This window comes from Choloepus didactylus, chromosome 18 (assembly GCF_015220235.1).
Source record: "Choloepus didactylus isolate mChoDid1 chromosome 18, mChoDid1.pri, whole genome shotgun sequence".
In the NCBI taxonomy this organism is placed as follows: domain Eukaryota; kingdom Metazoa; phylum Chordata; class Mammalia; order Pilosa; family Megalonychidae; genus Choloepus; species Choloepus didactylus.
The window spans coordinates 44682523-44707730 of NC_051324.1; the positions used below are offsets into that span (position 1 = coordinate 44682523).

The following is a 25208-nucleotide window of genomic DNA, read 5'->3' on the forward strand; positions in this document are numbered from 1 at the left end:
TTTTTTGAAGTAAAATATATATAAATATTTACATTTAAAATGAGTCAAATAAAGATTATATGTAGTCTTATCAAATGAGGTCAGGTTTTGTTGCCAACAGTTAGAAAAATAACTTGCTGAAGTTTGGAATTGAGGATAAGGAATTGCCATGCATATTAAGAAACAGCAGTAGTCTTCATTGTAAGGTGCTATCTCCTCCTTTTATTTTTTTGTATTATTTAGCAAACAGTATATATTAGAAATTTTTCCCAAAGCATTTTAGTTACCTGAGTAAGAAAGAATTTGGGATCCAGAAACCTAAGTCATCCAGTGCAGGCAGATTTATTTCAATAGCTGATGGGCCACAAAACATTTTAAGTTTGCCTTCAGATTATTTCTGGCTTGTTGTTTCATCTTATAGTCCTTCAGTCTTTTTGTATTTGAAATCATCCATCAGCATGTCCTTGGTTAGTGCTTATTTTTTACAGAAATGGACTGCCAGTTGTTTTCATTGTTCTAGCTTGTTTCATAATGAGCTGTGTTCGGGATAAAAAGTGATGGCTATTAAGCAGTGCTTTTGAAAATAAGAGTAATGCTCTGCCAAGAAGATCATATAGATTGTGGTCTGCACATGATCTGTCCAATCTCAAAAGCCTCCTTTTCTCAAGTCATAGTAATTTTAGAGCAGGAAAATCACCAATTTTACATACTTTTCTGTACCATTTTCAACAGCTACCATAAGTAGTTAAAGGTTAAAGATTCTCCTTGTGTTTTTACCTCTGAAGTGGGTAGTACTTCAGAAGAAGTCAAAGTGATTTCTGTGCATGATTTTGGTTTGGCAGTTAGCATCAAATGTGTGTGTTCACTAGTAGCTTTGTTTCCAGTTCATTTGACATAAGAATGCTGTCTGACTTAGATTTATCTTTTAGTCCTGATTATGTGAATCAAAATTTTAATTGGTCTGGCCTAGATAATTGTACATTCTGGAAAAAAACAGACAATTTATAGTCACAAAGATAAGTAAGTGTCCTTCAGCTTTCAACCTGATGCATGCACAATACTTGGTTGTTCAATATTTGGATATGACTGTGGCGAAGTTCAGACTATTTTTGTTGTTGGTGAAAGCATTATATAAGCCTTTGGAGGCTTATTTTTCCTTATCAAAGTATAACCAAAGGGATGCTGACTTTGTTTAAAAAAAAAATTACATTGCTTAGGAAATTACAGGCAGAAAGCTTTAAATGTTAGAGGTGCTTTTCAGAATAAGAATTCTTGAAATTGTTTTCTAAAAGAGTGGGTTGTAAATCAGAAGTTAGGGGAGCATGTTTCATAGTGATAAAACCCTGCCATTCAAAGAATACATTAGAACTGTTGAGCCTTGCTTTCTCCCTGAAGGCTAGTGTTAGGGCTTTTATGGGCAGTAAGATGCTACCCTAAAAGTGGGGTTCTGAGACTATCTCCCTTCCATTTGGTTCTTCACCCCTTCAAGCTGAGTCTGCAAGTTTTCTTGAAGGAAACTAACCAGTTGTTCTTCAGACTAATTGCTCTGTAGTTTATTTTGCTTTGTTTTGTTTTAAATTGATTTGAGTGTCAAGACCAGGATTACCAGACTCAGAGAATGAAAATCTCCCCAATCCCCACTCCCTGCGCACACGCATGCACACACACACACTCTCCCTTGTTTTCAGAAATACAAACCTTGCATAGCCGGTTCTCTTTTCAGAATGTCCTATGCAGTACAATCTTTCCTAGTTATATAATGCACTTTTCTTACCACGCATGTAAGTGAAAGCTTACTTTAGTCTGACTTGATATTTAGAGAGGAAGATGCCAATTGGGAAGAAGCCTGTCAGTTTGTCGAGCCTGCCCATGACAGGTGGGGTGCGGAGGAGCTTCTCTGGTGACGAAGAGTTGACTCCTCCTCCATATCGAACCCTTCCAGCACAGACAGCCCCAGAGGCCTTCCCACCTCCCAGCACTAGCCAAGAGTTCAGTCCCAGCCTCAAAACAGGTAATTAGTCACATCAGCACCTCAGGTACTGCAGAGGGTAAAAGTACTGGGTAGGGTGGTGGGAGACAAAGCATGGTCTTAGCATGACAGGTGCTGACTCATTAAATTTTTATTTTTATTTTTATTTCAACTAAAAAATTCATTTTCACAAGTCCTTGGTAGTCACTTCACTAAATGAATCATCAGAGAAGGAATTTTTTTTTGTTAGAAACCATTTTTGAGCTTTGAATTAGGGTAGGGTTACATTTTCAGTTTATGGAATTGTGAGACAATATTGAAGAAATATTTCATGGTTTCATTAAAATGATTAAATATTTTGCGTCACAGAATTCTGTGTGACTCTACCTGGGGTGGAAGTGTGTTAATAGGGATCGGTCTGGTTAATCAAATCCAAAGATAAGGCTTTGTTTGACAAAGATTTATAGCATTCTGTAGCTTCCCATTCATTGGAAAGGATGTGTTTTGAGTTGCAGTGTAATTTTGGTTCTGGCATTAATGTTTACCAAGATCTTCACTGAATAAAATAGATCTAGAAATACGATAGCTATATAATTTTGGTGTTGAATTTGTGTGAAATGTGTTTCCTTAATTTCATGTTTATGTATGTTCAGTGATTAATTAGATAAATTACATTTAATGTGAATTTCATTGGTTAGACCAAGTTAGTAGATATAAGGATGACTGTAAAAGCTTTAACTCCTTGTGATTTCTAAGGATAAATGTGGTATGATCTTAGGATTATCAGAAAGGTGCCACTTGAGTACGATGAAATTTAGACTTAAGTACAGATCAGAAAGCTTCAAAGCCAAAGTTGTATCTGCCTTAGCACATACTCTACCATATCCCAACTATTGCTTTTAAACTAAAGTGTTACAGTTAATCAGCATTCTTTAAAATAAATGTCTTTGTATGTTGAAAACCTAGGTGGGGTTCAGCTGCTAGTTCTATTTTCTTCTCATTCCTCTGTTTGCTAATATTTTTGTACCTGAAGTTATCATTAGCCTTTTTTGCCATTTTAGGATGAGTTCTTGAGCTTTTGCCTCCCAAATAGTGTATTAGGTCATCTCGATCCTTTCTGGTCCATATCTCAAAGACCACTTTGATATCCTTCTGTCTGGAGGAAATTACAATACCTGTTCTGTATGATGAACAGCTTAGAACTGCAAATCCAAGATTATTTGCTCTTTAATGGAGAACCAGAGTCTCTAAAGAGCATTCCAGTTTCTTTTTTTGTTTGTTTTAACTTTCTTTTTGTACTTGATTTATGAAATAGTCTTCATTTTACCTAAGTAATTGTGGGTATTGTGAGCTCTGAATATATTTGAATTTTTATTGCATATTGGATGTATTTTCTTTAAACATTAGATTGCTTTTGGTGGTGTGTGTCAAATTTTGTGAGAGGTTACTGATTTGTTGAAAACAAAACTTGACTTCTGGGATTGGCATAACCTAAGAACTTAGAGTAACTGCACTGAATGAAAATCACATAGCCTCCTAAGTGACTTCCTTCTTCCTCCAGTATCTGTAGAGTTATCAGAGCTGTGGGCACATCTTGTGGGGCTTGATGTTATCTCAGTCTTGGGAAACTATGTAGGGAAAACATTGCTACTTTAATTATCTGTAAAGTACAGTTTGATTAGCTGTTGAGAGAGTTTATTATTTTTGGGCTATGTAGCTGGGAAAATGTGATTTTGGTTGATTTATCTCCTGAAATGTTAGTGATTAGTATCAACAAAGTGACTCCCTTTTTAAAAGGGAGCTAAGAAAATGCTTGTATAGAAAGTGACATTCAGCCATAGAATCTGTTTTATCTCATCCATCATTCATTGATAATACGGTCTATAAAGGAGAGTTGATTGGTATGAAGGTACCAGACAGGCTTTTTTTAGGTTTCGTGAAACCTAAAAAACATTGCATTAAAACATTCCACCTCTGAGTTACTGCTTCACCTTTACCTTGACTGACCATTTTTTAAGCACATCACCTCCATATTTCAGTATGAGTAGTAGCATAATCCAGAAATTTGTTGTTAGCAATAAATGCAACTTAGCTTTAGGATATGCTTTAGAATTTCAGCTTACCTCTCACATTTTAAAAAGACATCGGTTTGAATGGAATATGTTCTGATTTTGCAGCACGGCAATACTTTTCTCATTCATTTTGCCATCTGATCATCATATAATGATATCCTTTTAATTAACCTTTTATTGTGGGTACTGCACCTTTAATAAAACTTGGGTTATGTTTTATTTTCCTTGTTTTTATTTTCATGGCATTGTTAAAATGTCCTCTACACTTAATGCATGTTGATTATATTTGAAGAATAACTATCATATACTTTATTGTTCCCCATAAAAGTACTTCGTAGTAACTTTTTAAGAGAAGTTGTATGTTCACAGAAAAATCATGCATAAAATACAGAGTTCTCATATACCACCCTATTATTAACACCTTGCATTGGTGTGTTACATTGGTTGCAATTCATGAAAGAACATTTTTATAATTGTACTATTAACTATAATCCATCGTTTATAGTAGAGTTTATTGTTTGTATGTTACAATCCGGTTTTGTGTATGTGTGTGGTTATTTTTTTTTTTTCAGTTTTATTCTCACAGCATATATACAACCTAAAATATCCCCTTTTAGCCACATTCAAATATATATAATTCATTGTTGTTATGTCTGTTCACAACATTGTGTTACCGTCACCACCATCCATTATCAAAACTTTTCCATCAACCCCAGTAGAAATTCTGTACAATTTAAGCATTAACTCCCCATTCCCTATAAGTAACTTTTTTTAAAAAGGAAGAACTTGTACACCCTTGTTTGCTTTACCTTTCAGCAATCCGATTGGGGTTTGTTTTGCTGCTGTTGTTGTTATCGTCATCATCATCATCATCATCATCATCATCATCATCATCATTGGCATCATATATTCACTTTTCTGTTTTGAGGCTATTAAACTGTTCACCACCAATTCCAAAACAAGTACCAAAATAAAATAAATTGACATCACCCAAGAGATTAGTCTTTAAATTAGTAAATAAGATGTCAAGGACCATTATTTCTGAAATTAATCTTTTATAGATGAAATAAAGACATGAAGTATTTTTCTGTGACTACACTATTTGACTTCAGAAGTGTAGCCATTTTAATATTCAACATGGTGACACTGTTGAATTATTGCTTCATGAAAACTTACTTGGCTTACTACTTATCTAAATACTTTTTCATCTAAATAGTCTTGAGTCCTAGTTCTAATCATAAATTGTTTTGTTCCAGTATGAGCAGTTCCCAATTTACATTCCTTATGTATGCATTCTCTCACCCCAGGTAAAATTAAAGGATCCATAATAGGAAAAAAAAAAAAAAAAAAAAAACTTTAGCTTCCAGTTAGAGCCAGATTCCTGCAGGGCATACCTCAGTGAGTGGCCAACATTGAGTGTGAGTCACACTTCATATGTGCAGTGACCACTATGGTAATCAAGAGATCCCAGACTCCCAAGTAAAAGACACAGTGGCCAATCAGCTCCCACTCTTCATAATCATTCAAGAATGCCAGTCTTGTGGTGTCAAGCCTCCCTACTCTTCTGATGGTTATATGAGATATCTTGATTCAAAGTGTTCAGGCATATTTAAAAAGAACCGGGGGGCACAGACAGACAGAGGGAAAAAAAGCAGTTTGTGGCCTGTAATTTAGCAGATCTGTGTGTGCTGAAGAAGTTAAAGAAGAAAGGTAGCATTGTTTTACCGTAGGACTAGATTGCAGTGTGTCCATGAACAAGATGAGCTCATTTGTTTTTTAAATTATTTGAAATTTTATCAATTCAATTTTGGTTAAAAAGTAACTTAAGAAACCTGAACATCACTGAGAGATTGGTAGTTATTAAGTCTAGTTCTTAACAGCTGAGATAGCTGTAGGAAAGAAGAAATGAACATTTTCATTAGAAGAAAAAAGTAGAGTAGTCCCTTTTTGAGGGGAGGAGTTCTGTGGGAGGCAGAGTAGGTTTCAGGGAAAGGATTTAGGACAATCCAGAATTACTCGGTAGTTGCGTTGAGGGGCAGTACAAGTAAAGAGGAGATAGAAAAATTTCCAAGTTAAACTTGCTTCAGGCCAACGCTGATCCCAGCAAAAGGTGCATGAAATTCCTCTTTTTCTTTATCCCTGCCCATGCATCAGAGAGAGCTCTCCTCTCACTAAGAATTCTGACTAGCATTATAGCTATATTGTAGATTGAATAGACTTCTCCAGCTACCCAGAAACCTAAACCCCACTTAAAATATTGGAAACTGAAGACAGTTTTCCACATAAATAAATACAAGATCTGTTGGAACCTGACCAATTGATAAATTGAGGACTGCCTGTACTGTTTGGTTTGTTTTAATTAAAAAGGCAAAGTCAGGATAAGATCCTAGACTGTTAATGGCCCCACTAGTAATGTTAGCAGTTTCGCACCAATGATTTTCACATTCCTGATGTTATCAATTTTTCTTAACTAAAATGATCACTCAAGTTTTCAATGATCTTAGTTTTAGAATGTGTGTACTCAGATTTATATCCTATCTTTTTTTTCTGTTGGGAGTCTTTTTAATGAAGGCACTCCTTGGGGACAATAAGATTAAAGTTATGTGTATTTTCATTACTTATTAAATATTATACTTCAGAACCATGCAATATATATATATCACTCTTCATCATAGACATTGACATAAACATAATCAGTCATAAGAAAAATTTTAATCATTGTAGTCAGACTCTCACCTTGAACATTCCATTGAAGATGCTTAGTGAATACTATGCAGTATTGTTCCTTTTTAGAGCATTAGCTGCTGATATACTTTAAAAACTAAATCAGTTGGATGCTCATACTGCAGAGGTCTACTTCTAAGATTGAAGAAATGAAGTCTTATTAAGCAGTAAATCTGGTGAATATAAACATGAAAATAAAAGGCATTCTGAGTGTTCCAGAATGACACCCTGTATATTTCTCTCTTTCATAGTGACTACATTGCAGCTGAAGGAGGAGTTGCTAGATGGAGAGGATTATAATTTTCTCCAAGGAGCATCTGATCAGGAAAGCAATGGCTCTGCCAACTTCTACATCAAGCAAGAGCCATGAGGTGGCTCAGAAACCAGGGGTGGGAGGGAGAGAATTTTACACAGGACTGATTTATAATCAATCCAGCTATACAGTGAGGTTATCCTACTGGGACATTTTGCTAAATATAGAAAATTTCAGTTCCAGGTTTTTCAGGTGGGTGGGGAAACTATTTTAGTCCGGGGCAGGGGAAATTTTTCAATTTATAAAGATGGACAATTTTTGTGTTGTATTTGAAGCTTTTGAAAGAATTTTGTAATATTTTCCAAGTTTGGATTTATGTGCATTGTTAACAAGAACTGAAATTCTAACTTTTGGTAAGATTAAAGTTTAGGTAGCAGGATTGAAGGAAATGATTTAAGAAGGATATAGTTGTAAATGCAAATGAACTGTCATTACAAATGAACCTTTTTGGTACCTGTTGGGAGATTTTGGGATTTTAGAAGTTAGGCCAGTCACATCTCCAGCTTCCTTTGCTGCAGAAATATGCAACTGAACCCCCCTCATGGAGGGTTCATCACCACATAGATCATGGAAGGGTTAATTAATTCTGCTTGTTAGCATTTTATTGCAGCCCATTTTAAATGTTTGTACAGAAATGTTTTTCATTTTGTGAAAATTTATTTGGAGTTCTATATGAAACTGGAAGAACTCTGGATACTTTTATATTCTCTTTTAATTAAAAAAATGATTACAATTATTCTTAACACTAAAGTGTTAAACTGGAATGGTTGACATGGTAGACAGGATCTCAGTCTACATGTTGAGGGGTTGGGAAATGCAATCTTGTCTAAGTTTATTTTAGTTTTCTTGCTAAAAAAAATACCCCCCCAAAAGGGATTATGATTAGTTCTCCACCATTTCCCTCAGTCTGTGAGATAACACTTGGTTTAACCATACCAAAAACAGATGTGTTCTGCATTACCAGGCAAATCAAATTAAAAGATGTTTAAACTCAAAGTAAGTTTAGATTTCAAAATCATTCCATCTCTACTTTATCCTGGATTTGAAAGAGAATTTAATTTTCTTAAAATTCCATATATATAGTAGGAATTGTCTTTAATTGTATTCAAAATTAATTTTAACTATAATAACTGATTTGGACCATTTTAAACATTCCCTATCTTAAAATTCATGATTTCCTTAAAAAAAATAGATTCAACGGTAAATTGGTGAAAGGTTTGCTCTCTGCATTTTCTAACTTTCTACTGAGTTGTGACTGAGTAAGAGAGTTCTAGCGTTTACCAGTGAGGTTCATAAACTAAACTCTCAGGAATTAATTGCATCTGTTCTAGAAGTGCTTCTGGGTCTTAGCCTGGCCTCTTCAGAGTGGTAATATTGACCATCTCCTCTGGGATATAGGTAGGGCTAATTAGAAATTAATCAAAATGATTAACCTCTACAGTCCTTCAGCCTATGGAATGCTTTAAAAATCATTAATGGAAAGCTCCAGGAGATCATTTTAGGCAAGATTTTTGTTTGAATTTTAAAATGCATAGAACATTAAAAACCAGCAGTTTATTTTCTAAAGTATTGCTCTACTTTTGGGTATAATAGCATTGGTAATTCGCACAGGTTTACCTCATTCTATGCAAGAAGGGTTAATAATAACATAAGGTTTTGTAGTTGTTACTGGAAGGAAAATTTATTACTTTAATATAGTGTAAGAATGTATGGAATCGCATGTCAACATTTCTTAATACTGACTCTTTGGGGACATAAATGCAGATCATCAACGCAAGTTGGTTCTCATGTGTCAAATATATGTGAATTCAGCTGTTAAATTACTGGATATTTATCTTAAACACCATTGCTGAGAGGGGCTTACTGTAAATGTGACATCCTCACACTTCCCAAATCTTTAACTTTCAAGAATCTTCCCATAAACTTTAAAGCCTAGAAGACTTCCAAAGCAGGAGTTACAGCAATCTTCATTCTCAGGCTCGATGAATTAAACCCAGGACTCTGCATGATCTGGGCACAAGAAGCCAGTCGCATGGCGCACACTACCAACATCTTGGCTTTACGGGCTCTGTGGGAAACTTGAGTACCTAAATCAGGAGAGAGATGATTTGGAGCCAGTCAGTCCTGGTGATTAGTTCTGTGAAATGCTTATTTGTAGCTAGGTTTTATAGGCTTCCAGTCCTACAGCAAAACCAGGCTCTGAGTATTTTAGAATTTCCTGCCCATTCATGAGTTTTTCTTGTCTTGATCCCATGACCAACAGTTAAAGGTTGGTAAGGTCTTCCTACAGTCTAAACACAATCTGAAGCCCTCTTCGTTGTGCAGGCTCTTAACTCCTACTGCTGATCAGAAACTTAAGTTAATGCAGAGGAGATTCCAGTCTTAGCCATAACTCCAGTTGTACGACTCAATAGCCCCATTCTCTCTTACGGTTCAAACTGTACTGCTGACCTTTGGTTTGTTTTTATTTTTTTCCTGTTAGATTTATTTGGGGATTTTTGGTAGTTTAAACTCTTTAACCTTTTCCTTGCTGAGTATGAGGAAAGCTAAAGCTGTTATCAACTTCTTATTCTACGGATACTAACACGGGTTTTCAGTGTTTGTTTGTGTTTATTATTATTAGTTTTGCGTGATGTGAATACCCTCTCCCATCAATATTTGTATTATGGTGCTATATATTTGGTAATGATCCTTTAATATTGGGAAGGGATTTTAAAAATACTGTGATCAAACTGGGTTTTTTCCTTTGATTTTCATATTTTAAATAAAGCCACAGTCATTTATACAAAAGAAAAGCATCTGTCCCCGGGCAAATCTTTTGAGGACAGAGGTCAAAGTAAACTGCATAAGGTTTTTACATCATTTCTGTATGTATTTGATATATAGATCAATATCTGTACAAATTTAATCTTTTATTTTCTTGGTAACTTGGAAAGTGTTTGAAACTTTCTCATGAAGTGTATATAATGGCGTGAAGAATTCCTTCAGAGAAATTTATGTTCCTTTCATTTTTACCAAATTGCAAATTTTCAGCATGGATGTGAAAAGCATTAAAATTATAACTTTGTGTACAAGATGGAAATAATTCACTAAATTTGCCCTTTTTTTACACAAAATAAAATGTTAAAGTTGAGTTGTATTTGAGCAATTCTTTAATATGCTTTGGTTTGGTATTCTTTGTTTTTTAAATTCACAGTATTGAGTGTCTTATATAAGCCATCAGAGGCCCCTATGAAAGATGAGCTCCTTCCTCCGGTAATGTGTAATCTGATAAAGTGAGGCAAGCACTTGAGTGGCTCTGAGTGCAGAGGGAGAATTTACTTCTAGCTGGCAAGGGAAGAAGAGAATATGGGTAGCTGTATGCACAAGTTGCATTAGAGCCGGAAAGGTGGGAAGGAAACAGGCAAAAGCAACCACAGAAGCAGAGGTGAGTGTGGACTATTTCTGGGGAAATTAAATCATCTTAGATGGAACTTCATGTTTCAGGATTGGTATGCTTGTTTTTTGTTGTTTTTATGTGTGTTTTGTGTTTGGTTTTTTTTTTTTTTTTTCCCCTGTACAAACACTCCATATCTACCAAACATACAGTCCCCCTTCCTCCCTTCCCCCTTCCACTGCTAACTTCTAATCTACTTGGCAGGCTTGTTTTTAAGGAGGCTTAAAAAAAAAAATCTGCTAATCTCAGCAGCCAAGTTCAGAGTTCAGAGTTTGAAATTATCCCAGGCAGCTCTTGCTGTTTACATTAAGACTGACTGCCCTTCTTTACCAATAACTGGCTCTTTGGAAAATTAATTCACCTTTTACTAAAAAACAGCCTGTAGAGAATTTGGGGGATATAAAATAGTAATGAGATGGATGGAGTCTCTTCAGGTGTTAATTGCACACTTTAGTACTAAGTATAATGCATTCCAGTGTGAACACAAGTGGAACCTAATTTCTGCCCTGCTTTCTACCTTAAATGGTTTGAACAGGGGCCTTAGTAAGTTGAAATTCCCAGCTTGGCACTCATTTAATATCCCATGAGCTTTGATACATATCTTCTTCTTTAAACCATTATATGTCTCTTGGGAAACTAGTTTCCTGGTTTGGGTTATGCCCAGAGCATATTTTAAGAGTAACAAGTGTTTTCCCAAAACAAGTAACTTTCCCAGTACTGTGTTGTTTATCTAGCCTAGTGAGAATTGGGTGAACAGTTAAACATCTCCTTTTTACAGTTGGTAAGGTGTGTGTGGAGTAACCCTGTCAGGTCACAAACAGTACTGTAAAAAGGACTGCATTTTAAGTAAGGCATTTACCCTGTGTTTAAAAAAAAGTTTTGGAAAACATAAAAGGTTCTAAATGCATTGCCCACTTAACACACCTAACTGATACAGGTAGGAGTAGGTCCTAAACCCAGCCTTCCTCCAGAGGCAGTGGTTTTTATCTCACCATAGTCTACCTTTCCTTCTCATTCATTTCTACCAAATTAAGCCCTAACATTCAAGGCTTTCCTCCAAATTTGACTTCACTTCCCCTTCAAACTCTTGACTTTCTCATGTCACTTGGAAAACTAAATATTAAGGCAGAAAAACGTTATGGGCCAGGAGCATGGAGTGTGAAGCCAGCCGCCTTGGACAAACCAGGTCCCTTCACTTTCCACTTATTTACATGGCTCAGTTTCTTCATTTGTAAAATGGGGATACTAGTGCCAACCTCCTAACAGTTGTGAAGATTAATGAATTCATGTATGTAAAGTACTTAAAACAGCCCTGGCAAAACAAGCCCATACTTAACTGCTGCTAATCCAAGCACCTCAACCAGTATGCCTAAGGATCCCCCAGGGAACAGGTTCAAATGTATCCCAGGCCCTGCCCAAGAATCTATCATTTTAATAAACTGTTTTTACTTAACTTTTGTGAAAGCTTTTAGCATATGTACATTAAATTTGAGACTGAAAAATAATTTATAGTTAAATTTCTTTTGTCAGTTGATTTGAAACTAGACTCCTGAGCCAAGCTGTCAGTGTTTCTTACATATATTTTGTGTAACTATGCATTTAAAATGTAGTATTGAGTCTTATCTGGGACTGACATTTCACTTTCACCATTTCTTAACAGAAAGGTATTCAAAAATACAGACTCTAGATGACAGCGATACAGATTATCTATTTGTATTGCTAGGTGCTATCTGATCATTTTATCATTGTACCAGAAAAATTAACCGTAAAAGCAGAGAATATAATTCTTGTAACCACTGTCGACTTCTAGCCAAGTCAACAAGCACTATAAATGTCTCATCCCAGGGAAAAAGCAAGGGGGTGGGGGGTGGCCTGCAGGAACACTGGAATACCAGCTATGGGCCAGGCAGGAGGTTAAATGCCCTATGTTATTTCATCTTGCATTAGGATGGTAGCTATTATCCCCATTTTACTAAGATGTCTGTAGGCTTCCATTTCCTCATAAGTAGCCTGCCCAATTTGCACAATCAACAAAGATGTAGATCTGGTCTGGGAACTTCATACTGTAAAGTTTCAACAAACCTTTCCTATAGAAATGAAGTATGCATTTCTATGTCAACCAGTCATTATGATCCCTATTCCCTTATTAAGTTTCCTAAGGTTAAAAAAAATCAGTGACACACTTGTCCTCTTCAACCCTCTACTACTTTCATTCACAGTCTAGTAAATACCAAGGCACTGAGAATAGGATCAGATCTTTCTTCCATAATAAACAGGATTAATTTGTTCTAGTTGGTGGCTGTTACAGCAAGGGAACCAAATCACTTCTTTCAGCTTGGTATCAAGTAAGCACAGGAGACTGCACCCAGTTCCCAGAGGCTTTATTGGTAAATACGCTTTAAAAAAGAATGATCAATCCTATTGCTTCCAAGTCTGTGGAATGAAGAGCTGTGTCCAGGGACACATCAAGCAGTGCCAAGAGGGAAGCGACTGCTGCTTTGTCCACCTCTTACTCATAGACCCAGTCATGAGCACAAGACTTGTAGTCAACCAACTCTTCAGGCTTAAACCATAGACTGATTTCTTTTTCAGCACTTTTTACTGAATCACTGCCATGAATGATGTTCCTGAGAAAGAAACCAATTACTAGTTACCATGTTTTAAAGAACAAAAATCTTAATAGGTAAAGCAAGGGACTGGTATCCAGCCCAATTGCTGCTTAAAGCAGCAGCCCAGTTACCCTCTGGGACAAAGTATGTCCTCTTAAAAGCAACCATAAAACTAAATATTTAAAAACACCTCTGGTTCAATTTTATTATGCTTTCCCATTTTCCCTTCAAACAGTGCTCATATCCCCAAAACTGCTAATGCTACAAAACATTCCTTCTCAAATTTTGAAAAATGTGATGTGCTCATCCTCAAGAGCCAATTCTGCTGGATTTGCTTACAACACCAATTTACTAAGCCCAACCAGGGAGTACATGCTTACGTGCTTCCTAATGACAATCTCTTTAAATGCTTTTTCACACCTTATTCCATGTGTCTCACAACTCTGTACAGTTAGCCAATCTATTATATATATACTTTCTGTACAGATGAGAAAACCTAGAAATTAAGTGACAAACTCATAGACATAGAATCAAAAAGGTCAGCGCCAAGGCTAGATCCCTTCCTTGCCCCATACTCGGAGCTCTGCTGTGCCACTCAGGACCTACGTGCACCTCCCTTGTGCAGTGTCTTAGTTAAAATTTTGAGTAGCCTAGGGAAGCAGCTATCTGAGAAAGCTTTTAGCCAATGATAATCACCACCTAAAAATCCAAATTTTTCTAAAATTGGGATATGCAGAAAAAGTTTGCTTTATGCCCCCATTTAAATGAAAAAAATTTAAGAACTCCCCCTAGGACTCACCTGCCAACTTGAATGCAGAAGTCCCCACGAATGGTGCCTGGCTTAGAATCCGCTGGATTGGTTTCCCCAAGCATCACTCGACCTGTCTTCACCACATTCAGTCCCTCCCAGACCTTGACAAGCAGAGAAAAGGAACTACAGCAGATCTGCCATTGTATCATTGTGGACAAATGTTGTCTCCTATCTAGCAGTGACATGACTATCAGCTCCAGTAGATATTAGAGGCCTATATGACAAGCTCCATTCTGTGTGTTGCTGGGATACAAAAATATCTATCAGACTTGGGGACTTCCCTAGATTAGCTGAGACAGAGATAAGCAAGAAAATTGAAGAATCTTTACACAGCCCCAAACACTGAGAGGAAATAATGATGAAGGAGCATAGTAGAAAAATAATCAGACTGCAATGGTGTCAATGGGAAGGGCTTCTGGAAGACTATTAGAGAAAGATGGCAAAGACTGACGTGAAAAGGAAAAGTGTATTCCAGGGAAGAGAAGAAAAGGATCACACTCAGGGAACAAGAAGTAGATCTACTTTCTCAAATTAGCTAAACAGTATCCATGCCTCCCTATTATGCCATCTACTTGTATTCTCTCGTGTCCAACTGGACATCAAGGCCACCCTAGAAGAAAGACTGCTTAGTTTCTAGCATTAGACTACAGAGAACTTTTGGTTCCTGTGTTACTTGCTTATGTTTGGAGTTTTCATGAGAAAATAGGGGGAAAAAATGTTCCTGAATCCAGGAAACGTTACAACTAAAATATCTTTCAACCAACCAAGGAAATTTAGCACTTTTCTGGATGCAGTGGGACTCATCCCCAGAAAGATTACCATCAATGTCATTTTTTCTAAGGTCTGATTCCCTTTCCTCTCCCCTCCCAAACTCCTGGTTACTCTGTTAACCAAAAAGCCCCAGCAGGCTCCATTTGTAAAATAAGGAATTTGGAGTAACTGGGGACCACATCTACACAGGAAAGACACAGCAAATACAGTTACATACTAGTCCTCATTTTCCTTGGCTCCCCCTCATCCCTCCCAACACTCACCATGGCCACGACTGGCCCTGAGTTCATGTACTTCACCAGCCCTGGGAAGAATGGGCGGTCTTTCAAGTCAATATAGTGTTGCTTCAGGTGGTCCTCAGAGGCCTGGCATTAGAGAGGAAGTGCCAGTTAGAAAATAAGCCCTAGTAAACCGGTGGGATTCAAATACAGCTCCATCCCAGCCTCAGAACCCCTCATTAACATGGTAGGCCTTCTAAAAGTCCAGTTAAGTATCTTACTCCACATTCCTAAGGTGGGTATTATATTAAACTTCTCTGGCCTATTTGCAAAACCCTTTTAAACATTTCCGAGGGTAACAGAACATTCTCTTCACTGCTGAGCTTGTTTTAAAAATTCAGTACTTAGAAAGCTTATCTCTTATAGTAGGGTCCAGAGCTCTACCCAAATACAGTTGCTACCCTATACCAAAGGGAATCTTGTAAGAGGAAAAGCAGAGTGACGGGCACCCTACATAAAACCTCATACTTTCAGGCTAAAGCACAAAAGGATTCCAAGCCTCAATTCCCTGCGTATGTGGGCCAACAAAGGGGTTTGGGGCCCAGGCTTCCCTCACTCCCTGCTCTCCTCCTGAGAAGAAGGGCAGGGTGGCGGGTCCCCACACTTGGACGCACCCACGGGAAAAAAAGTCAACCTGGAGCAGGAGTCATGTTACCTCTTCTTAACCTTCCCAAGGGCGTCTGTGCGGCCAACAGCCAGGCCTCGGAAAGGGCAGCCCCGCCCCCGCAGGGCAGAAGAGCACGGGAGAGGGACACAGGGCAAACGGATTTCCGCAGGGGTGAAATTAGCAAAGGGGGACTCCCAACTCCGAAAGGAAGCGCGGACGAACCGCTGAGGGGAAGGAAAAACACCCGCGACCGAGGACGGGGGAGGGGATTCGCTACCCGAAGGAACTTCATGGCCACGAGGCGGAAACCCTTCTGTTCAAAGCGCTTAATGATCTCGCCCACCAGGCCGCGCTGCACGCCGTCCGGCTTGATCGCGATGAAGGTGCGCTCGGTGTTGGCCATGGTCCTGCGGGGCGTGAGGTCCGGTCAGGGTCCCGGGGGCCGCGCGGTCACAGGCCCCGCGGGGTCCCGAACCCCGGGCCGGGGGCAGACCACGTGGTCGTCCACCAGGCCGGGTGCGGCTTGCGTCCGCCCCACCCCCCACCTTCTCCGGCGCCGGGACGCGCCATCCTCCTCCGCCGGCCGCCAAAGGGACACGTGGCTTTCCGGCCGCTTCCACCCCACCCGGCCCGGGAGGCCGTGGAGGGGACGCGGTAGGCTTCCCTGGGAAGCGCAGGGCCTGGGGGTCCCGGATCGACCCGGCGCGGGGCCCTGCAGGGGAGGGCGCCTGGAGACTGGGGTCCGCCCGAGGCGACACAAGCGGTCGAGGGGGCTGGAGAGGTCAAGGGGGAAAGCGCCTGCAGCCTCCTTACCGGGAAGTTGACGGGGTGCCGGGCGGCGCCTGCGCTGCGGTGGGGAGCAGAGACCCGGAGCGACCACCCGACGCGCAAGCCGCCCGCGGAGAAGAGGCGGGGCGTGGAGGGGAGGGCACGCCTCTGAGGGCCCCGTGCCCAACCCGCGTGGCGGCCGCGGCCGCGGGACTCTGTCCACGCCCAGCGGCCGTCCTGGGCTACGCCCTTGGTTTGCAAAAGAGGCAAGTGAGGGGCCCGGAGGCAGGAAGTGATTTGTTCTCCTCCTGGATGTCCCGCAAGCAAAACTGCACACGTCCCAAATCTAATTCCTCGTATTTTCAGTACCTCCCGTCACCCCCAGATGCCTCACACACACACACACACATACACACGAAAACTTGCTTCTGCTTCTGGTCTTGATTTCTTTACCTCGGTCAATACCATCTGTTTCCACCATCCACCCGGGCACCCCTTCACCCCACCCACAAAGTCCTTAGCCTTCCCGCTCTGTAATCCGGCCTTCCCTTTCCGTCACCTCTGCTCGAGCCCTCGCTCAAGCCCTCCACCTCTCTCCTCTGGACTAATGGACAGCCTCCCAGCGGCCTCGACCGTACCTCTCCCAGCACGGAGCCTCCCTCAGCACGGGTTGGAGTTCACCCATGCTTTTCAAGGTATGCCCCACCCCCTCCTTGCCTGTCTCCCCACCTCCCTTTCCAGCCCCATCTTGGCCACCCCATCCCCACCCTGAGTTGACAGTCCAGCCCACCTAGCGCGATGGTGTGGTCAAGTCCTCCAGTTCAGGCTCAGACGCCTACCTCTGTCAAGGGCAACTAGATGCTCATAGAAATCAGGCCTGCCATCTATTGGCAGACAATTCACCTTCCCTCTGCCTCGCAAAACCCTAGCCACCCCATAGGACCAAGCTGCGGTGTGGCATCTCAGGTAAAGATCTGCCCGGCTTCCCTGGGGGCCAGCAGGTCCCTCCTTTCGGCTTTCCCAGAAGTGCCGACATCCTTCCTCTTGGGACTGTGACCCAACCACAGGAACCTGGCCTGCGTAGTCACCTGTGTTCCTGGCACTGTGCTGATAACATGTAACTGATGAAATGAGATGAGAATCCAGGCCTATTTTACACCCTATTGGCTTTCCAAGATTTGAGCTGTAGGAAACTCAGAGACACATATTACAGGGTGGGGATTGGGGAGTTAATGCTTAATGGGTACAGAGTTTGTGTTTGGGGTGATGAAAAGTTTGAGTAATGGAGGTGATGGTAGCACAATATTGTAGATGTAATTAATACCACTGTATACTTGAAAGTGGCTAAAATGGAAAGTGTTATGTTATATACATGTTGCCACAATAAAAAAAAAATTAAGTCAACTATGGGAAAGGATCTGAGAATTTCTCTGGGGATTTCTCTCGAGAGCTGTTGGCCCTTGGTTGGGTCACTAATACCTACTTACTGGTTCAGTCAGTACCAACCCTCTGCCTTTCACCTCTCCTTTCCTTCCTGGAAAAACTGACTGTACCTTAAACAAGATTGTTATGACCCTTCACCTCACTACATACATATTCATTCTCCAGAAGTCTGTGTACTTCCATCTCACCCCACAAAACAAACTGGCCATACTTGATGTACACACTGGAACATGAAAAAGACGAAGAAAGAAAACTTGCTTAAGCTAATGGCAGAGATCGATAGTTGTCCCCCAATATCTATTCTTACTCTCTTCTCTTAGTAGAACCCCTGAGTTTAATGTGGGCACATGGCTGCCAGCTACAGATAACATTTTCCAGCTTCTCTTGAGTTAGGTGCAACAACATGATGAAGTTCTGGCCAAAGGGATTTAAAGGGAGGTAAAGGTTATAAATTCAGGGTTGTACCCTTAAAAAGGGCACCCCTTCCACTTCCTTTCCCAACTTGGTGGAAGGCAGACATGGGGTAATAATCCATCTTCAGTTGGTCAGAAGCCACCTGGGTCCCTGGATCAGTCTTACAGCCACCCCTGCCTATCTACCTGGACTTTCAATAAAAGAGAAGTAACTTCTATCTTGTCTCTGTGAAAGCAACAAAAACTATCCTAATAAATCAAAGCTACAAACAAGATTTTCAGACTTACTGTCCACAAAACTTTTTTATTTTAGAATAATGAAAATGTTCTAAAATTGATTGTGGCAATGAATGCACAACTATATGATGATACTATGAGCCACTGATTGTACACTTTGGGTAGATTAAATGCTGTGTGAATATATCTCAATAAAATTGAATTTAAAAAAAAAGAGTGGATGGGATACATGATGGAAGGAGAGGGACTGGCAAAGAATGCCTGTGTCTGTGTGATCTCTCAGGCTAATATAAGTAATTCATAAATTATTTGCATTCTCTATTAGCTCAAGTTATCCAAAGAACATGAAAATGAAAAAGAAAAAAAAAGCATACAAAAAGGAATACAGCAATACAAAGTAACCAACTACTTTGGAATGAAACAATTTAATGTGATAGCAGCACATAACACTGTTCAGGGAACACTCAGAGCTCAAAAAGAGCTTCCCTCCAGATTTTAAGAAGTTCCTGGAAGTAACCAGATGTGCTATAGTCTGGTCCCCAGCTGTGGGAGGGAGGGCAAGTGAGGTGGGAAAAGCTCCATGGTCTGCCTTTGGCGTCACTCGTAGATCCAGTCCCGAGCACAGCTCTTGTAATGTACCAGTTCCTCAGGGTGAAACCATAAGCCAATCTCCTTCTCTGCACTCTCCACTGAATCGCTGCCATGAATGATGTTCCTGGGAGGGGAAAAAGACAGCCACATTATGAAGAGCAGAACAATTAACCTACTGAAAGCACCCCTCACTCCCATTGCCAGAAAGCCTACAGTCACTACAGCAGAAAAAGCCAAAGCTCCATGTATGTTAGACCATGTCTAAAGAAAAAGCCCACAGCTAGTGTTAATGTAAGGATGAACAGCACGCCCTTCCCATGTTCCCATATCCGGTCCCCTCAGCAACACTGATGCAGGCAGTGAGAGCCTTAGGAAGGACACTGCTGGCGAAGTGCTCTGAACCAGGTTCTACACTCTCAACAGAGGCACGACCATAGCAACCAAAGACAGAGCCCTCAAAGGCAAACACCAACTTAATGGGGAGGAAAACAATGACCTCTGAATAAAAATCAACTTGCATATGGTATCATGTCCATCCCCAGCCTCAGGAACCCAAATTCTTCTGGAAACTAACTCTAATTTTGGAAAAGCATAATTAATAAGCACCAACTCTCACCTGCCAACTTGGATGCAAAAGTCCCCGCGGATGGTCCCAGGCTTGGAGTCGGCAGGGTTGGTCTCCCCGAGCATTACTCGGCCCGTCTTCACCACATTCAGCCCCTCCCAGACCTCCAAGGACAAAGGAAGACATGATCAAAGAAGAAAACCCATCTCAGCAGAAAATCTGGCAACAATTAATTAAAATAAATAAATAAATAAAAAGCCCCCTTAGGATGAGAGTCATTCAATGAACAGATATTTATGGAGCACCTACTTGTTCCAAAACTGGGAAAACTGAACTCACTCATGGCTTTCTACAATTCATTCTTGACAGGGCAGCCAAAGTGGCCTTTTTAAAATGTCAAGTGAAAACCTTCCATGGCTTCCCAACACAGCCCTCCATGGTTTGGCCCCAGCTCATACCTCTAAACTCATCTCATCCTACCTTCTCTCTCACCCACCAAGCTTCAGCCATCCCAGCCTGCTTCCTATACTTCAAAAAGCTGAGCTCACCCCTACCTCAGGGCCTTTGCACATTCTGTTTCTATGGTAGGGAATGCTTTTCACCATGATTTTGTGCATGGCTGGCTCCTCCTTGTCATTCAGATCTCAGCTTGAAAATCACCTCCTCAGAGAGCCTTCCCTGACCGCCCAAACTAAAGTGGTCATTCACTATCACATCATCCTATTTCATTTCCATGCATAGCAATAATCATTGGCGATATATATTTATTTTTAATTTCTTTCTTGTCTGTCCACCTCCCCTACAAGAAGCATAGGTAAGGAAAACTATGAAAGCAGATACCTATTTTGTCTCATTCATGACTGTACTCTCAGTGTCTAGAAGAGAGCTTGGCACCAGGAGTACATACTTGGTGAAGAATTACTGTCATAAACGAGAGACAATCTCATGGTGATAAAAGCACAACTCTGTGATTACAGTGAGAGCCACTGATTGTACACACTGGATGGACTGTATGGTGTGTGAATAAAACTGGTTTTTAAAAAAAAAAGACAATCTCCCTGGCCCCAGGAGCTTGCAATCAGACAGTCATCTCCTAGTCTCTCCCAGTCATGGGTCTTCAGTTCAGGAAGCAAATGCATCTTGTCTTTGGTGGGTTAAAGGGCCCAACTTAATATGCTAACTGTCCAATCCCCAGCCCTAACTTCCTGTGAGTCAATGAGGAGCTTGCACCAGAAAGAGGAATCACAACACTCACTCTCCTCCACTCCCAACTGAGTCATTCACATCAACCTCCCACACAAGCACACTCACCATGGCAACCACTGGCCCTGAGTGCATGTACTTCACCAGGCCGGCAAAGAATGGACGGTCCTTCAGGTCGATGTAGTGTTCCTTGAGAAGGTCTTCAGAAGCCTATTCCAGAGTAGAGAATGAGAATTAGGCCCCTAAATCATCTAAGAACCAGCAGTCTAGTTAATTCCCACTCACCCATCCAGCTCTTAAAAATGTGAGCTCCCAGCTCACTGAACCTCTTATAACCCAACACACTGTCCACGCTATCGGAAGGGAGCAATGGCAGGGACTAAAAAATGTTTCTTCGGTTTTGTATCAATTTTGCCCCTACTGGCCTTGACCAGTCAGAATAAAACCATATGCCCTAAGAACTGAATCTAGTCATCTCATTTTATAGACAGGGAAATGTAACAATACAAGGAATTTGCATTACCAGAGCAAACCTCAACTACAATGTTAGAGGGAGCTGAGGGAGGTGGTCCTGGCATTCAACGTGCAGCAAACTGATCCAGGGCCATTTGCCAGGAATACTTCACATTTAATCAGAAGATAAAGGCCCAGTGTAGTGACCATGCAATTCTTCCAGGTATCTGCAAACCACTCAAAAGGACGTGACATGTAGCAATAAATAATTTTGCTGAAAAATGACTTCAAACCTCTCATACTGCAAGGCTGGCATGTGGGAACAAGTCAGCTAGAGAGCAAACCATATGCTTAGCAACTTGACTTAATTGTGAGCTCTTAGCCACTGCATTTACTCTTGTCAAGGTTCTACCAGTCCCTTAGTTTTTCCAGTTCTGTGGAATTGCACTGTATGAGAAATACTGTACACTTCACTGATACACACCAGTGTGGAGATTTGCTGCCTGAAAGCACATGAAAGATATACTACTGTTTAGACCCTCGTTGACCATCACTTGCCAAAATAAAATTATATGGTCATGCAATCACCCGTGGAAGCAATTCACCCTTCACCTCCTCCCTTCCAATCCAAACAGAAGGGTTGTGTAGTAGCAGTCTCCGAACACCACTGACTTGGCTTGCCCTTACCAGAATACTCTTTAAATTTCACTTGTTTCTGATAAATTCAAGTCTGCAAAACTGATCACAGGCTTCTTCTTTTTTTTTTTTTTTTTTTGGGTGGGGGGTGACAATGACATCAAGATTTCCCTTGCTCCTGCTTCCTCCCCGGATTTAAATAACCCTTTCGACTCAGGGCAGCTATGTTTCCTCCCATTCTTCACCAAATCCATGTCCTTGATGGGAAACTCAGTCTAAAAGTGAATATACATGCACTTAAGGATTAGTGAGACTCAGATTAAAATCTCAGATCATTGTTGATTATGTGCTATCAGGCATGTCATGTAATCTCTCCAAGCCTCAGCCTCTTATCACTAACAACCAGGGGAACAGGAGTACCTACCTTTCGGGGCTGTCGTGAGGACTAGACAAGAAAACATGAAGAATGCCTCAGGCAGTGCCCAGCACAATACTTTCATTTCATTTTACCTTCAAAGCCTAATTTAATATGCAAAGCTTCTGGAAAGCATCCCTTGTCCAACACCTAGCTGTAATAATTCCATCATGCTCTCCCTCGGTGTTAACCCCCTTTGTACTAAAGCAGTTTTCTAAAATATCACATAGGAACTAAATTGCAAATCAAACTATATTTAAAATATACTAGGAAAGTCCAAAGTTGACTCCTTTAATGAAAAAGATTGTCCCCTAAATTATTGGCTTTGAGAATTTGAAGTCTTATCTCTCAGGTTTGTATGAAGAAGGATTCTTGGCCAATCAATTCTTTGCATTTATTGAAATGTTGCTTTGCAGGCGTCTTGCAGGTGCATCTGCCCTCTACTGCCTCAGGAAGTCCTCTCCAAGGGCAAAACCACAGTATTCCCCAGTGTGTCACTATGGAGCCCAACATACGCTAGACACTAAGTGGGGGATAACTGATGATGAAAAGATTTCCTTGCTGAAAAATGTCTGCCTCAAAGGGGGGAAAAAGTTCTCTAAAATTATCTGCTCAGGAAGCTCAAGACCGGGAGCTCAAAAATGCCCAGAGCTGTGAGTCAGAAATTACAGTGCTGTAATATGTGGCTCTCTTGCAGTGCCAAGGGAAAAGAGAGACTGTTTTCTATTGCCCCAAATAACTTGATTTGTTCCAAGATTCAGTCCCAATGCTAGGCCACTGAGGAATTTCCATATTTCAGGACATTTGTGCTCCTCACTACCATGGAGAAGTCTAAAAAGGAAGGGAAGGGAGAAACAGAGAGCCTAACCTGCCATGTTCCCTTATATTACAAAAGAATCGAAACAGGAAGAATGAAATCCACATACCTGCAACAATTTCAGAGCAACAAGTTGGAATCCCTTCTGCTCAAAGCGCTTAATGATCTCTCCCACGAGGCCCCGTTGAACCCCATCAGGCTTGACAGCAATGAATGTGCGTTCGGTGTTGGCCATGCTCCTGGGAGTAGGCAGATGGGGGAACGAAATAGCACTGACTACCCTGCCTACATCATTATCCTGCTTGAGAGGATTAGCCCATGAAGCTGGTTTAAATCTATCATGTCACCTCCAAGTCTCGCTGGTTAAAACCCAACTACTCCCATCCTCTAATCCATTAACTAAACTTCCAAAAAGGGGAAGGGTCCAAAAGCAGGGGCTATAATTTCTATCCCATTTGATTCAATAAGTTTTATTATCTATCTACTATGAATCCAATACTGTGACAAACTAAGGTAAGGGTGTAAAACTAAGACACTATCTCTCTCAATAATCCAGATGGGAAAACTACACTGATAATGTGAAAACGATGTCTGGTAACAAAGCAGTATGAAATAAGGTTTGACTCAGTACCACAGACATGGTAATAGAACTGGAAGGCGGTTTTGAGATTGTTTCATTACAACTCCTTCATTTTACAAATGAGGAAACAGGTCCAGAGCAGCAAAGTTAGGGCCAGAATCCAGATTTCCCAATCCCATGCCTATGCAATTTATGCTACACCCTAAGATGCAGTGAATATTCTGACTGGCTGATAAAAAATGGATTGTGGAAGAACTACAGTCATTAGTAATATTTGATATTAGACTGTAATTTCTCAGATCACTGTCCTGGAAGGAAGTCTAGAGAGCATCTATTCCTGCTTCTTCCTTTTACAGAGGAGAATGAGCTCGTGACCTGCTCTGTCTCAACACAATGAGAAAAGAGAAGGCTCCTCATCTTGGAAGACAATCCCTAATATGGATAGCAGCCACCTCCTGACTCTACCTTCATGCTTTCTTTACCTCCCATCATAGCGCCTTAACATTGTATTTAAATTTTCTGCTTACTTGTCTGGTCTGTGACCTGCGTAGAGGGCTGGCTTAATCCTGTGCCTGTCCCCAATACCTAGCCACAAGGCCTAGCACTCAGTAAGCGCAAAGAAAATGTCTTAAATGATAATCCCCCCTGCCCTCCAAGAAAAAGATAAAAAGCCCTAAGGACTGTATGGAGAACCCCCGATAAAAGCTCGGATTTGACAGGAGAAAGGGAGACTTAAAAAAAACAGAAATTATCCCTACAAATGGCCCTCTCGACACCCCCGCTATGCACACACTGTCATCCATTCAACAAACACTTAACTCAGCGCCAACTATGGGCCAGGCATTATATTCGAGAGAGTCAAATAAGGAACAACCCAGTCATCGCGGCCGGGTGGGGAAGGAAGCCACGGAAAAAGACTAGCCCACGTGGCGCGGGAGGTTCACTGACAGGTTTGAACCTGCCGACAGAGGCTCCTCGGCCCTTCCCTCCCATCCTCCCATTCTATCCCCCTCCCTGCCTCTCAGAGGGAACTTTAACCGCCCTCTTCACCCCTGATCCCATTCTTCTTCCTTTCTTCTCAAGGCGCCGAACCCCTCTCACCCAGCTGCTTGGGCTTCAACTCCGGCTGCTGCCGCCGACACCGGAAACGCGCCCGGGTCCCATGTGGTTTCCCCGCACGGGGAACGCTTCTGCTGAAGTCTAGCGCGGAAGAGCGCATTTTAGAAGACACCGCTCGTCCGCGCTTCCTTCTGTGGGTAGGATGTCATTCTAGGGCGCAAAATTGCTAAGCTTAACTTCCGGTACTAGTCTTGTGCTCTTCCGGGAGGCGGCCCCCCCCCCTTTTTTTTTTTTTTTAAATCGTGTGACTCGTTTCCTACGTTCGCAAGCAAATTGGCACCCCCGAGAGGTGGCGCTCAGACCATTCGTGATGTCTGAAGGAGCGCCTCATCCAAAGTAGACGTATTGCTCCGTCTTTGTATTTATTCAGTCCTTCTCTCAGCCAGTCAGGTAATCAAT

General features: G+C 41.1%; 3 protein-coding genes across 18 annotated transcripts in view; 1 reads left to right on the top strand and 2 right to left on the bottom strand.

Annotated features, from left to right (window-relative positions):
* MBTD1 (mbt domain containing 1) overlaps positions 1-10190 on the top strand; it is a 62058-nt gene extending 51868 nt beyond the window's left edge. For 10 of the 13 annotated variants that reach the window (XM_037809709.1, XM_037809711.1, XM_037809708.1 and 7 more), the window contains 2 exons: positions 1799-1990; positions 6996-10190. In XM_037809709.1, coding sequence (XP_037665637.1) covers positions 1799-1990; positions 6996-7114 — 311 coding nt within the window. In that variant the 3' untranslated portion in view covers positions 7115-10190. Of the gene's footprint in view, positions 1-1798; positions 1991-4836 lie in introns of all 13 variants that reach the window. The other 3 variants (XM_037809717.1, XM_037809718.1, XM_037809716.1) reach the window with 2 other exon arrangements.
* On the bottom strand, positions 8716-16539 carry LOC119514127 (nucleoside diphosphate kinase B). 2 transcript variants are annotated; one of them, XM_037809726.1, is made up of 5 exons: positions 16383-16539; positions 15847-15976; positions 14948-15049; positions 13902-14014; positions 8716-9144 (listed from the first exon to the last, which is right to left on the bottom strand). In XM_037809726.1, exons 2-5 carry the CDS (start codon positions 15970-15972, stop codon positions 9117-9119), a joined length of 369 nt encoding a protein of 122 aa, XP_037665654.1. In that variant the 5' UTR covers positions 15973-15976; positions 16383-16539; the 3' UTR covers positions 8716-9116. The 2 variants fall into 2 exon arrangements, with proteins under 2 accessions (XP_037665654.1, XP_037665653.1); XM_037809725.1 differs by lacking the exon at positions 8716-9144 and adding an exon at positions 12858-13120 and having other exon boundaries at positions 16383-16538.
* Positions 16540-18836: 2297 nt separating this feature from the next.
* Positions 18837-24969, bottom strand: LOC119514126 (nucleoside diphosphate kinase A 1). 3 transcript variants are annotated; one of them, XM_037809722.1, is made up of 5 exons: positions 24709-24969; positions 23220-23349; positions 20898-20999; positions 19638-19750; positions 18837-19145 (listed from the first exon to the last, which is right to left on the bottom strand). In XM_037809722.1, the coding sequence occupies exons 1-5, from the start codon at positions 24750-24752 to the stop codon at positions 19028-19030; spliced, it is 507 nt and encodes a 168-aa protein (XP_037665650.1). In that variant the 5' UTR covers positions 24753-24969; the 3' UTR covers positions 18837-19027. The 3 variants fall into 3 exon arrangements, with proteins under 3 accessions (XP_037665650.1, XP_037665651.1, XP_037665652.1); XM_037809723.1 differs by having other exon boundaries at positions 24792-24968; XM_037809724.1 differs by lacking the exon at positions 24709-24969 and adding an exon at positions 24218-24228.
* Between the last annotated feature and the right edge of the window lie 239 nt (positions 24970-25208).